The sequence below is a fragment of the Anabrus simplex genome, chromosome 1, assembly GCF_040414725.1.
Source record: "Anabrus simplex isolate iqAnaSimp1 chromosome 1, ASM4041472v1, whole genome shotgun sequence".
NCBI classification, from domain to species: Eukaryota; Metazoa; Arthropoda; class Insecta; order Orthoptera; family Tettigoniidae; genus Anabrus; species Anabrus simplex.
This window is the reverse complement of record NC_090265.1, coordinates 129,393,097-129,407,579: the sequence shown is the minus strand read 5'-3', so window position 1 is coordinate 129,407,579 and position 14,483 is coordinate 129,393,097. Positions and strand designations below refer to the sequence as shown.

At 39.2% G+C, this 14,483-nt stretch overlaps 1 protein-coding gene across 1 annotated transcript; it reads right to left on the bottom strand.

The window, feature by feature from the left end:
• Positions 1–4,803: 4,803 nt before the first annotated feature.
• On the bottom strand, positions 4,804–14,143 carry NHP2 (NHP2 ribonucleoprotein). The gene is made up of 3 exons (XM_067156957.2): positions 13,840–14,143; positions 5,652–5,724; positions 4,804–5,406 (listed from the first exon to the last, which is right to left on the bottom strand). Exons 1-3 carry the CDS (start codon positions 14,000–14,002, stop codon positions 5,175–5,177), a joined length of 468 nt encoding a protein of 155 aa, XP_067013058.2. The 5' UTR covers positions 14,003–14,143; the 3' UTR covers positions 4,804–5,174.
• Positions 14,144–14,483: the final 340 nt, after the last annotated feature.

The following is a 14,483-nucleotide window of genomic DNA, read 5'->3' as shown; positions in this document are numbered from 1 at the left end:
GATAAGATGATGTTATCGGCTCTTCTCGATTAACAAAATTAAAATTATTTTTACAAGTAATGCAGCTTCTGTGGCTCAGGCGGCAGTGCGCCAGCCTCTCACCGCTGGGTTCTGTGGTTTAAATCCTGGTCACTCCATGTGAGATATGTGCTGGACAAAGCAGAACCGGGACAGGTTTTTCTCCAGGTACTCTGGTTTTCCCTGTCATATTTAATTCCAGCAACACTTTTGAATATCATTTCATGTCATCTGTCATTGATTAATCATTGCCCAAGAGGAGTGCGACAGGCTTCAGCACCCGGCACAATTCCTATCCTTCCCACTAGATGGGGGCTTCATTCATTCCATTCCTGACCCGGTCGAATGACTGAAAACAGGCCATGGATTTTCATTATCATTACAAGTAATCATGCTCATGGTCCATATTGACTAATAATTTGAGTGTGTGTGTATATATATATATATATATATATATAGTTAAACCACCAAATCAAGTATCAACGCTGCTTTCATTTCTTTCAAGTGCATTTATGTTGCGATTTTAATCTTATGTGTTTGTGCTGATGGTGGCTCTAAGAGCTGAAACATGTTCACATTTACTTGAACTTGTTTGATTATTGGTTGCATGAAGGAAATTTGCCAAATGAATGGAGAGTTGCTATAGTAGCCCCTGTATATAAAGGAAAGGGTGATAAACATAAAGCTATAAATTACAGGCCAGTCAGTTTGACATGCATTGTATGTAAGCTTTGGGAAAGCATTCTTTCTGATTATATTAGACACGTTTGCAAAATTAATAACTGGTTTGATAGAAGGCAGTTTGGGTTTAGGAAAGGTTATTCCACTGAAGCCCAACTTGTAGGATTCCAGCAAGATATAGCAGATATCTTGGATTCAGGAGGTCAATTGGACTGTATTGCAATTGACTTATCTAAGGCATTTGATAGGGTAGATCATGGGAGACTACTGGCAAAAATGAGTGCAATTGGACTAGAAAAGAGAGTGACTGAATGGGTGGCTCTGTTTCTAGAAAATAGAACTCAGAGAATTAGAGTAGGTGAAGCTTTATCTGTCCCTGTAAAAATTAAGAGGGGAATTCCTCAAGGCAGTATTATTGGACCTTTATGTATTCTTATATATATCAATGATATGTGTAAAGAAGTGGAATCAGAGATAAGGTTTTCGCAGGTGATGTTATTCTGTACAGAGTAATAAATAAGTTACAAGATTGTGAGCAACTGCAAAATGACCTCGATAATGTTGTGAGATGGACAGTATGCAATGGTATGATGATAAATGGGGATAAAAGTCAGGTTGTGAGTTTCACTAGGAAAAATCCTTTCAGTTTTAATTACTGCGTTGATGGGGTGAAAGTTCCCTTTGGGCATCATTATAAATACCTACGTATTAATATAAGGAAAGATCTACATTGGGGCAATCACATAAACATGATTGTAAATAAAGGGTACAGATCTCTGCACATAGTTATGAGAGTACTTAGTGGTTGTAGTAAGGATGTAAAGGAGAGAGCATATTTGTTTCTGGTGAGACCCCAACTAGAGTATGGTTCCAGTGTATGGGACCCTTACCAGGATTACCCGATTCAGGAACTGGAAAAAATCCAAAGAAAAGCAGCTCGATTTGTTCTGGGCGATTTCCGACAAAAGAGTAGCGTTACAGAACTGTTGCAAAGTTTGGGCTGGGAAGACCTGGGAGAAAGGAGATGAGCTGCTCGACTAAGTGGTATGTAAAATTCTAAATTCCCATGGAGGGAATTAGATATTTTTCACCAATAGAGCATGTCAAAAATATATCCGATGTAAGGCTTTTCAGGCATTTGCTCTATTAACCAGCGTTTCGTCTTAGGTCTGACACTAGACTCGTCATAGTGGGATGTGTTAGACCCTACCCACTGACGCTGGGTGTATGCAGGTGAACTTATTAGAAGCCTATATAAGAGGCACAGTCTGATAATTGCATACGGGAGATAAATCTCCACAATGGAATTATTGCCCACCTAGCAATTCCGCATGGAAAATTCAAGCATGACATGCTCTATTGGTGAAAAATATCTAATTCCCTCCATGGGAATTTAGAATTTTCCATTCGGAATTGCTAGGCGGGAAATAATTCCATTGTGGAGATTTATCTCCCGTATGCAATTATCAGACTGTGCCTCTTATATAGGCTTCTGATAAGTTCACCTGCATACACCCAGCGTCAGTGGGTAGGGTCTGACACATCCCACTCTGACAAGTCTAGTGTCAGACCTAACACAAAACACTGGTTAATAGAGCAAACACCTGAAAAGCCTTACATCTGATATATTTTTGACATGCTCTATCGGTGAAAAATATCTAATTCCCTCCATGGGAATTTAGTATTTTCCATTCGGAATTGCTAGGCGGGCAATAATTCCATTGTGGAGATTTATCTCCCGTATGCAATTATCAGACTGTGCCTCTTATATAGGCTTCTGATAAGTTCACCTGCATACACCCAGCATCAGTGGGTAGGGTCTGACACATCCCACTCTGACAAGTCTAGTGTCAGACCTAACACAAAACACTGGTTAATAGAGCAAACACCTGAAAAGCCTTACATCTGATATAGTTTTGACATGCTCTATTGGTGAAAAATATCTAATTCCCTCCATGGGAATTAGGAATTTTCCATTCGGAATTGCTAGGCGGGCAATAATTCCATTGTGGAGATTTATTTCCCGTATGCAGTTATCAGACTGTGCCTCTTATATAGGCTTCTGATAAGTTCACCTGCATACACCCAGCATCAGTGGGTAGGGTCTGACACATCCCACTCTGACGAGTCTAGTGTCAGACCTAAGACGAAACGCTGGTTAATAGAGCAAACGCCTGAAAAGTCTTACATCTGATATATTTTTGACATGCTCTATTGGTGAAAAATATCTAATTCCCTCCATGGGAATTTAGAATTTTCCATTCGGAATTGCTAGGCGGGAAATAATTCCATTGTGGAGATTTATCTCCCGTATGCAGTTTATCAGACTGTGGCTCTTATACAGGCTTCTAATAAGTTCACCTGCATACACCCAGCGTCAGTGGGTAGGGTCTGACACATCCCACTCTGATGAGTCTAGTGTCAGACCTAAGACGAAACGCTGGTTAATAGAGCAAACACCTGAAAAGCCTTACATCTGATATATAAGTGGTATGTTCCGAGCTGTCAGTGGAGAGATGGCGTGGGAGGACATCAGTAGACGAATAATTTTGGATGGTGTCTTTAAAAGTAGGAAAGATCACAATATGAAGGTAAAGTTGGAATTCAAGAGGACAAATTGGTGCAAATATTCGTTTATAGGAAGGGGAGTTAGGGATTGGAATAACTTACCAAGGGAGATGTTCAATAAATTTCCAATTTCTTTGCAATCATTTAAGAAAAGGCTAGGAAAACAACAGATAGGGAATCTGCCACCTGGGCGACTGCCCTAAATGCAGATCAGTAGTGATTGATTGATATTCCATTAATAATCTTTCTAGATTGTAATGTGTGTATTGATTTGGTGTTTTAACTATATATATATATATATATATATATATATATATATATATATTAAAATACCATTAAGGGGTTTAAGATTACTGCTGCCAATCTTGCACTGAGAACTTACTAATGGTTGGCTGACAGCCTATGATGTCTGTACAAACAAATGTAAATATAAACAGCTTAAAGCCAGATGCTGCAAGAGAATCCTAAGGTTAGACTGACTGTATCATCACAGCATTTGCATCACCTGAGCAAGAGAAATAAAAGCAAATTCATGCTCAGGTTGGCGACTGCATGTGCTCTGACTACGTGTGTGGGGGGAAAAAAGGGGAAAGATCATTGGACAGTTATCACAAAACTGCTTACAAATTCACAATCAAGAAGCTAAACTTTAATGATAACGAATAATACAATTCATTACTATCGAAACAGACTTTCAACGTATTAGGTCGTGTTACGTACATGCAGTACGTGTTGAAGAGATGTTAAGTACAGAACAAAAATGGCCAGCTGGACACCAGTGGGATCCGAACCCACAACCTCCCGATTTCGCGTCGGTTGCTCTACCAATTGAGCTATGGTGGCCTAGACCATCTTTGTTCTGTTTGAAAGGATCTGAACTACAGATCTGGCACTGCTGCTAGCACACTGTAGAGTGCGTTTAAGTCGCCCGTTGTGGGGCATGTCAATGAATATTGAATTTTCACGACCGCATTGTAATCGAAACAGACTTTCAACGTATTAGGTCGTGTTAGTACATGTATTACGTGTTGAAGAGATGTTAAGTACAGAACAAAAATGGCCAGCCGGATATGTGGCACATTTAACATACTGATCACATATTCTTGTGAAATAAGTTATTACACATATTCCAACAAATATGCCAAGTTGTGCATACTAGTATGATAATGCTCATTATAATTTTTGTTCTGTACTTAACATCTCTTCAACACGTACTACATGTACGTAACACGACCTAATACGTTGAAAGTCTGTTTCGATTACAATGCGGTCGTAAAAATTCAATATTCATTAATTCATTACTATCTTTTAATTTGTTGTTAATCGTTAACATAATTGTATGACTGATGCAAACATATGAAAAATCAATAATGAGTGAAATGAAAAATCCATTTATAGAACTTCCTGGTTTAAAATAATCTAGGTGGTATCAGGATACTGCATAACTAACTAAGGTGGAAAGAAAATTAACTAGGAAATTCAGAATAGCATTTCAGGGAATAAAAGAACATCTGGAGAGATTAATAACTTCATAAATATAACAATAAAGTTGTATTTCTGTAAATATGACATACTAATCAATATACTTTCACATTATCTGACATTCAACAATCACTGCAAACTTATTTAACATACTGATCACATATTCTTGTGAAATAAGTTATTACACATATTCCAACAAATATGCCAAGTTGTGCATACTAGTATGATAATGCTCATTATAATTGGAAAAACAGCAGCAGTTCTGTAGTATTGGAGGTCTGCAATATTTTCTACCAAAAACTTGCTCCCACAACATCAAAAAGGTTATCCACAACACAATACTTAAATTAAGCAAATGTCTTTGTAAAGATAACTTGAAACTGACTTTACAACAGCAGCAGATCAGTATAAAAGAAGAAAGTATATTACATGGGAATTGGTAACAACTTAAGTTCCTCATGAAGCTTATCATATAAGTCTTTATACTCTTCATGTTCTCGAATAAGAACCATAAGGGAACCACGCTTCACACCCATTGCAGCACCCAAATCTTGTCTTGATGGAGTGTACACATATGGCATGTTCCTGTCCTCACACACTGCAGGTATGTGGCACATAATGTCTATAGGAGTCACATCACCAGCCAGTATCACAATGCTGCAAGAAAGAGACACCAGTTGAGGCTTCAGAATAAACAAGAAACAACCAATGTTTCTTGGCCCATTAAAAAGAAAAAAAAAAAAGTCAATAAGAAATTAAAACTATTAAATAAAGTGATGGCATCATTTTATTAAAATCATCTCTGCAGCACAGATGCTTTTATTCCATAAAGAACTTACAGAAAAATGGAAAGATGTCTTTCTCTATACTGTGAAAGAGAGATGATTTTATATAACACCTACCCGGTCTCTCCTTTTCTTATCCGTCTTTGAACATCTTTGAGCCCATTTCTTAGGAAAGTTTTATGTTTGGATGCTGAAATAAAAAGGAGAAAAACATATAGCCATAATTAAGAAGTTCAATCTTTATCTCTCATTACAAGGAAAGCCCATACTCCTAGAGATTAAAACTATTATATAGAAATTGATAAGTACTGGAAGGTGGGAACCTACTTATAACTTAACCTTAGTTAGGGGAAAGGAAATCGTGAAAGTAGTATGTCTATGTCAACCGAGTCAAAAGCTTTACAGAAGTCAAGAAGAGCTAGGATGGTAACTTGTTTTTTGTCCATCGCATTGTGAATGTCGTCTGTAATTTTAAATAGTGTTGTGGTTATGTCGAAAACCAGACTGGTGTTCGTCAAGAATATTGTGTATTTGCAAGTAGTTGGAGACTTGTTAGTGTACAATGAATTCTAGGGCTTTTGAAAGGACCAATAATATGCTCACAGGTCTATAGTCAGTTACGTCTTCAGCCGGTGATTTTTTAGCAAGTGGGACAACAACAGCAGCTTTCCATAAGGAGAGATACGTGCCAGTCATTAATGAATAATTAAAGATGTGAGTTATAGCAGGTAAAATTATGTCAATTATTGTCTTAATAAGTTCTATTTCCATGTTGTCTATCCCTTTGGACTTCGATTTTATTCTAAATATGGCTTGTTTAACTTGCGAGGGTGTCACATGTGAAAAGTAGAATTTTTCTCTGTCAGGTGCAGGGGGAGTTGTAATTGTTGTATAGTGTTCTATGTTTCCTTTCTCTGTCAATGGTATGTCCGGGAGTGGTAAAATATGTATTGAGGGAGTCCAGGGATATGTCAATAGGATGATCGTCTCTTTGTTTACCTATTCCCATGTGTCTTAGTTCTTTCCAAGTCATAGCAGGTCTAGTATTTTGTTTTAGCAGGGAATGTGCACGTCTAATTCTAGCGTTGCGCACTGCCTGCAATGTTTTATTTCGTAGCCATTTAAATGCGTCAAAACTGTCTTGTGTTGGTTGTCGCTTAAACTTTCTATGTGCGGCATCTTGTCTTGCCATTAACTCTTTTAGCTCTAAGTTTAGCCACGGTGCTGGGGCTCGTGTTACCCCTACTGTTTTCGGCAGGGCGTGTCGATCATAGAGCGCTGTCAGATATTAGTTAAATATGTTTACTTTAATGTCAATGCCGTCAACTGTCAGTATATGGTGCCATGGAACATCTAGTGCATCTGCAGTGAACATACTGTAGTCAATTTTAGAGAGATCTCTGAATGTAAATAGTCCTTGGTTTTGTCTTTCGGGTCTTTAAGGAGTAGGATATGTATATTAGGTCATGAGCTGAAATTCCTGGTACAGATGTCTGTCCGTGTTGTAGTACTTTGCCTGTATTCTTGACAATCATTAAGTCGATTGTCGTGTGTGATGTGCCGGTGTGGTGAGTAGGAAGTGTTTGCAAAATGTTCATATCACAAGATGTAGTCATGCTTATAAGCTGCCGACATTCAGCATTGTTGTTTCCGGTGTCTGTGTTAAAGTCGCCCATGACAATTACATGTTCATATTGCGGGAGTATGCGTAACAATGCGTTCTCTACGTCCTCCAAATGTCCAGTCACAGGTGGCTTGTACACCACACAGACAGCACATTTCCGATGGGCTACAATTATTTCCAAAAGCAGGAACTCGGTTCGTCTATTGTATTCGCTACCTGAACATGCAATTATCCTAGGCTTCAAACTGGTTTTGACTCGCTGCTACACCTCCTCCCCTATTTCCAGCTCTGTCATTCCGAAGTAAACAGTAACCAGGTATGTTGAAAGTCTTCGAAGGGATCAGATCATGAAGCCAGGTTTCAGTGAGAAGGCAAACATCAAATACGTCTGGGACAAGTTAAGTTTGTGGAAAAGGACAGACAATGAATGTACATTTAGATGAGCTATATGGAGACCTTTAGGGAAAGAGGAAACTTTAGCTAGGAGCAGGTCTCTAGTTGTGAGAGAAGGAAGGGCGGTAATTCCAGGAGGGGTCAGTGGACAGTTGTCACAAGGTCGTGTTCTGTTTGTGGAGAGTGGAGGGGTGAGTGAGGCCTTGAAAGGAATTGTGGCTGGAAAGGAATGTCCGATACTGTCAGAGGAGAGTAACCCATTAGTTCTCGTAGCCACCTTATGAAAAATTAATAATTATGTGAATGAAATAATCTAACTACAGTGAGCTAATCTAATTAAATTACACGAAGGTGGCATTTAAATAAAATGAAATATAGTAAACAGAGATCAGAACAGTCAAGTGAATTGTCCATTTAGTTGCTATCTCTATCCTCCGGTAAGTCACACAGCCGGTTAATACGCACTTTGCACCCATCAGGTTTCTTAATGATGATATCACCGTCTGCAGTCCAACAGTTGATTACATGGAAACGGTGAATGGCGGCCTTCAGTATGGATAGTCTAGCGGACGTGAGGTCTTTGCGGATGGTAACATGAGTGCCCTTTAGTCTCCTTTTGTTATGGAATACTTCTTGTCATGTACGATAGGAAGTACACTTGACAAAGATAGGACGAGTTTTCCCTACTGATTTAGGCCCAACACGGTGACTTCTATCAATTACATGTTATGATTCTCATATTTTGGTCCTATTGAAATGTACAATAAAGTCAAATAAATATGGAAGTTTATTTGTTCCACCTTTTCAATACATAAAAAGAATTTTTAAAAAGAATTAAAACTGTAGGGATATGTTTCGCTCTTCAATGTCCCTACAGTTTTAATTCTTTTTTAAAAAATCTTTTTATGTATTGAAAAAGTGGAACAAATAAACTTTCATATTTATTTGACTTCTATCAATATCATTGATATTTATATTCATGTCTATATCTCTGAAGACGTTTACGGCAAGTTCGTCAGTATTTTCTTGTGAGCTCTCCTGCACTCCAAAGATTCTAAGGTTATTTCTCCTACTATATTTTTCAAGAGAGTCACTTCTAGCTTCAAATTCTGACCTAAGTGCCTGGATTTCCTTGTCCCGACACTCAAGTTTGTTCTTTAAATCTGCTACAAGTTCAGCAGTGAACTGGAGAGATTTCTCTAGTTCCAAGGTATTTGAAGGAATTTGTTATGTTTAGGTCTCTGTTCTGAAATTTAATTTTGTCCTTTGTTGCAGCTCTTCCTCCTTTCTGAAGCTCATCATTACTGTCTTAGATTCATTTATCTGCAGATCATTTTCTTCTACCCATGTTTCCAGCTTATTCACTACTTCCTGAAGGTCTTCCAGGTTGGGTGACCCAATTAGGCTACCATGTCGTCAGCATATATGTGTTGTGATACTGTTTCACTGAATTCTACTATTTTCGATATGCCTGCAGTTGCAATGTTGAATAGTATTGGACTAATTGTGTACTAATTATTAGTACCACTAAGATGGTTTACAGTTCTCTAGATAGCACCGGTACAGTTTAGCTTTATATCACAATTCAGTTGAACTGTCTACTCCCAAGCAAGTTTTCACGTCAACAACTCTGCAATATACATACAAAATAAGAGAAAGAAAATAGGTGTTAAAGAGTATGTACGGTGGATTAACAAACGACTCACTGATGGCAATAATCTTCCTCGATATACACTTACCATCTTTGATCGAAACCGAATGAGTGTAGTTTAGTCTTGTCCCATTAATATTTTTGTCAGTATCTGTATAATAAACGTTCAGCTTCATTATGCAACTATGCAATTTATTTTTTTTTTTTTTTTTTTTGCAAGTTGCTGTACGTCGCACCGACACAGATAGGTCTCATTATTATTATTATTATTATTATTATTATTTTCCTTAAATGTACAATTTAGGGGTTGTACACGGAAGTGCCTCCATCTCCACATGTATACATAAACTCTACTGAATATTTACAAATAAACTTATGTAGATAAGTTTAAATTTACATATTTACACTCCAAACACTGTTCCCTTAGAATAATAAGTATCTTAATTTATCCTGAAAATATTAGAGTAAGAAGACCCAGTCATTTATACTCTCACTCATACCCCTGTATACGCACTCATTCACAACAACTCCTACATGTGCACGCATAGACATTTGCCCACCTACACCTGTACTTGCACCCATCCTACTTGCAATTCTACTTTATACAAGTTAAATACATCACATATGGGTTTCTATTTACATATACATTTTCTTTACTGCATGGAGGAAGTGAGGAAGAGGAAGCAGCTTTACCTCAGATGGTAGAAGGTTCCAGGTATGAGCAGCCCTTGCGTAAAAACCATTTAAATATGAGGTTGTTCTAGCGAAGGGAGGGACAAGAGTAACTCCTTGGCCTCTTTTAACAGAGCAGTAATTAAGCTGCAGGCGGTGGAAATGGGAGAGGTGTGTGTTGTCTGTCAGGGATTTCCTAAGGAAGGCTACGTCTATTTGTGTACATAACGAGTTCACTGGTGGCAATGACCTGACTGTGTTTAAGGGGATGTGTTTGTTAATTAAACGTTCTGCTCGTCGCTGGATACCCTCTAGTTTCCTCATATTTTCCGTTGTCGTTGGATACCAGGAAGGAAGGCCATATAGTAGTATGGGCCGCACTAGGGAAATATGAGCCGTTCGTAGGGCTTTACTTCTTCCTCCCGAGAGACATCTACGGACGAAACCTAGCGCTCTGTATGCCTTACACCTCACTTCCTCCATGTGTTTATTCCATTTCAGATAGTTCGTAATGTGAATACCGAGCAGTTTGATGGAGTTAGAAGTCGGCAGTTGGATTCCACATAGAGTAGGTTGGTTCTGGAGTGGCTGTTTAGCTCTGCTTAGTCTTATATATGTACACTTCTTAATATTTATAAGCATTTTATTTCCCTCACACCACAGAGCTATATTATCCAGATCCGACTGGAATTGTACAATATCATCACTATTTTTCATGGCTCTGTAAATGACTGTGTCATCGGCATACTGCGCCATGGTCGAATTTACACAATCCGGTAAGTCAAGAGCATAAATCGTGTGCAGGAGGGGCCCTATCACACTGCCCTGAATTACTCCAAAAGTAATTGTGGTTTGGTCTGATTTGGCTCCTCCGTACACAATACATTGCGTTTGACCCACCAAAAATGATCTCAACCATGACAACAGCAGTTTACCCCGAATGCCGTAGTTGCTAAGTTTTAACAGAAGTATTTGATGTGACACCTCACCTGGTCAAAAGCTTTGCTCCAGTCCAGAGTCATGTGAGACATCAGTCTCCTCCAAAGAGAACTGCCAGTCATCAATGACTTTTGTTAAAAGTGTTGTGCAGGATTTTTCCGGAATGAAGCCGTGCTGGTTTGAGTTCTACAGGTTTCTCTCCTTGAGAAAATCCAACATACATTTAGCCACTAGACGTTCCATACATTTACAGACCCCTGATGTTAACTGGGCGGTAATCATCTACGTTTTCCTTATCTCCATCTTTTAAAACCGGCACAACGTTGGCTTCTTTACACTCCACAGGTACAGACCCGGTATTAACGGATAGTTGAAGAGAGCGCAAAGAGAGGGGGCCAAGGCGACTGCACAGTTCTTGAGAATTCTTGCTGGCGCTCGGTCGGCCTGGTCGTGGCATGATGTCTTGTTTTCAGAAGGCTCTCCTTTACTTCATTTGTTGAGAAATACAGGTTGGTTAGAGGGAAGAGAGGGGTAGATGTTGTCCTTGAATATAGCATGTTCTCTTCCTCAGTAGGGATGGAGAAGTTACTTTTGGGATAAATTTCCTGTTGAAGGTGTCTGCAATTTCTTGTGGTGTGGAGACTGCCGTACCGTTATGTTTAAATACAGATGGAGCTCTGTTGCAATCATTACTTCTGAGAAAAGCCCAGAGTTCCTTGGAGTTGGTGTTGAGACTGTGGATGTAAGAATCATAGGAATCTCTGATAGATTGTTTAGCCTTGTTCCTAGCCAGCCTGTATTTCTCCCACTCACAATCGGTTGGATTTCTTTTCCATTTCTGGTACAGGCGGTCCCTTCTTCAAATTTCTCGCACCATCTCCTTGGTAATCCATGGGGATTTCCGTCTGCTGGTTATATTTACTACTGGTGTGGTTTCATCTACGCATTGAAAGAACTTGTTTATGCCAGTACAGCCGGTGAAATCTGAGGTGAGAACGGGGAGGCGGTTAGATAGTAAAGTGGATAGATCGTTCCAGTTTGTTCGGAAAAAATTATAAGCTGTTCTGGTATGGAGTTTGGGGAATGGTTTTATATGGGTCAGTGTTGCAAGAATTGCCTGATGGTCACAGAATCCAGGAATAGTATTAAGAGATTGGACGGACTATGGTATGTTAAAGGAAAAGATCAAGGGTTGAGTGCATTGTTTGCGTAATACGCGTGGCTTCGAACATTAATTGATGAAGGAATAAATCATAGAAAGCTGAAAGGAATTTATTGGCGAGGGGGTTATTTGGAACAGGTGCAGCATTTCTGGACCGACAATATAAATGGCATTGTAATTTTGTTGTACATGTTGCACACGCTCGAGAGAGAGGATTAGTTCATCATTCATTTCCGGCGACGACTTAGGGGCGCGATACATTGATCCAATAAAGAATTTGTGTTTGTTTCACATCACTTCCACCCACAGTGCTTCGGCTGCTGTCTCCAGGTGATGAACTCGAGTTGGATGACATTCTGGCTTGGCTGCAATTAGAACTCCCCCTGCAGACCGGTGGGATCGGTCCTCACGGAACAATATCAGCGAGTCAGGGAACACTTCTGAGTCATTAATTTTGCTGGACAACCACTTCTCATTGACACATACGATGGTCGGGTCAAGGCTTTCAAGCAATGCGTGGATATTTTGTAACCGTCCACGTTGCATAATACTGCGTGCATTGAAAGCAAAAAGTTATATATTTTTATTTACATATGTACATTTAGGATTATTTACTAAGTCACTGGGCGTATCACTGGTAACTGTAAAGAACGAGTCTGAAAACGGCGGCATTTCACACTTCCAGCATAACCATGTATGGGAACCGTTCTTTATTTTTCTGAATTCAGACACTGAGAGTTTTGCGCAGGTTCTATGGCCTTTTAGCAAGCAATTATTACACTGGACAAATAATTGGTTCCTCCTACCACTATTTCCACAAATTGTGCACTGTTGTGGACCTGGGTTTAGTTCGATGTCCCGACTTAGGGCAAGTGCCAAGCACAGCAGTGGCTGATTATCTACATTCAGTCTGACAACACCGCTCCCGTCCCTTCGCCGTGGCCGGCCTATGGCTGCCATCCCCAGACTTTCAGAACTGCACCACGTCAAACAGTTAGCCTAAGAGTACATTTTTCACTCACCAATAGTTTTTCCAATAGAATTATGTTTTCCAGGTATCCAGGAGGGTTGTCTGAAGCGATTGTAGCACTTTTGGAGTATTGCACTACACTCTTTACCACCAAAAATATAATAATACTGCACATAACACTAAGCGTCACTTCTGCACACGCCACCATATTGCTTATGGTGACGATGGGACAGGAAACGGCTCGGAGTGGGAGGGAAGCGTCCATGGCCTTAATTAAGGTACAGCCCCGGCATTTGCTTGGTGTGAAAATGGGAAACCATGGAAAACCATCTTCAGGGCTGCTGACAGTGGGGTTCGAACCCACTATCTCCCGAATACTGCATACTGGCCGCACTTAAGCGACTGCAGCTATCGAGCTCGGTATTATGCAACTATGAGACAACCATCTGTTGCTGAAATAGGTAGCAGTGAAGAAACCAAATACAATACTTTTATAACACTTGCAATTGGTGAAATTAAATTATGGACAAGTTACTTTCAGGGAACTTAATTTTTTGACACAGTTCAACTGGCCTTTTACAAGCAAACGGCTGGAAGAATTATACTCACGTGGTGTAACTTTCTGTAACACAAATCACTGTCAAGGAGACAAATTCTATCAATACTAGGCAACCCTCAACTCTACAGGTTGTTTACCAGCAGGAGTCAGTACGAGTAAGTTCCGATACAGGTAAAATTCATGATATTACCTAGAACTAGACTTCTACGAAGGCATTTCGAAACGAATAGCGACAGATCCGTGCTCTTAAACTGAATGTAAAACTTTCTCACAGCTCTAAATTTACGTAAAAATGAAGAATAAATTCAATGAAATACACAAGAAATAATACCAACCCTTCTTGATAACCTTATAAACTCTTTTTGCGAGTTTACGTGATGCCATAGGTTTGGCTATAACGCTCGCAAACTTAACCTTTTCTTCGTAACTCATGTCTTCGTCCTTTACGTCACCTGTATTTGGACACTCTGCGTCATCTTCCTTTGATTTTTTACCCATTTTAACTATGTACTTGTCCTTCTCAGTAGTCAAAGAAAAATACAATAAGCATAAAAATTCAAATCTTCACACCTTTACAATAAAAATCTCGCAAAACAAACACCGCTAACAACACGTGTGATGTATCCAAAAATCCACAGAAAATGTATCTATCAAAATTCACCGACATGTAGATTTGTACCGGCAAAGAACAACAAGATTCCAAAGAGAAGTATTCTGAAGACGCAAGCGTGCGGTCGCAGCCATCTTACATCACTACACTATCCCGACGCAATATGGTAGCAGAAACGGGAGTATTGGACAGGAGATAATTAAAATAATTAAAAACATCGAAATAATAACAATAATAAAGATTAATTGCGCCTTTTACGTCCTTTATTTTACTGTTAAAAGAGAAACATTGGTATATCAATTTACAAATGCATAAAAATAGCCAAACCCTTAAAGACCGATCTTGCTTTTAGTTTAAAGGGGCCTAACA

Bases quoted from the DNA above. Each gene is read 5' to 3' on its own strand.
- NHP2 (XM_067156957.2), bottom strand. From the start codon at position 14,002: ATGGGTAAAAAATCAAAGGAAGATGACGCAGAGTGTCCAAATACAGGT. The intron at 5,725-13,839 runs GTTGGTATTATT...TTTTTATTTCAG, and splicing joins TTATAAGGTTATCAAGAAGG to CATCCAAACATAAAACTTTC. The intron at 5,407-5,651 runs GTAGGTGTTATA...TCTTTCTTGCAG, and splicing joins ATAAGAAAAGGAGAGACCGG to CATTGTGATACTGGCTGGTG.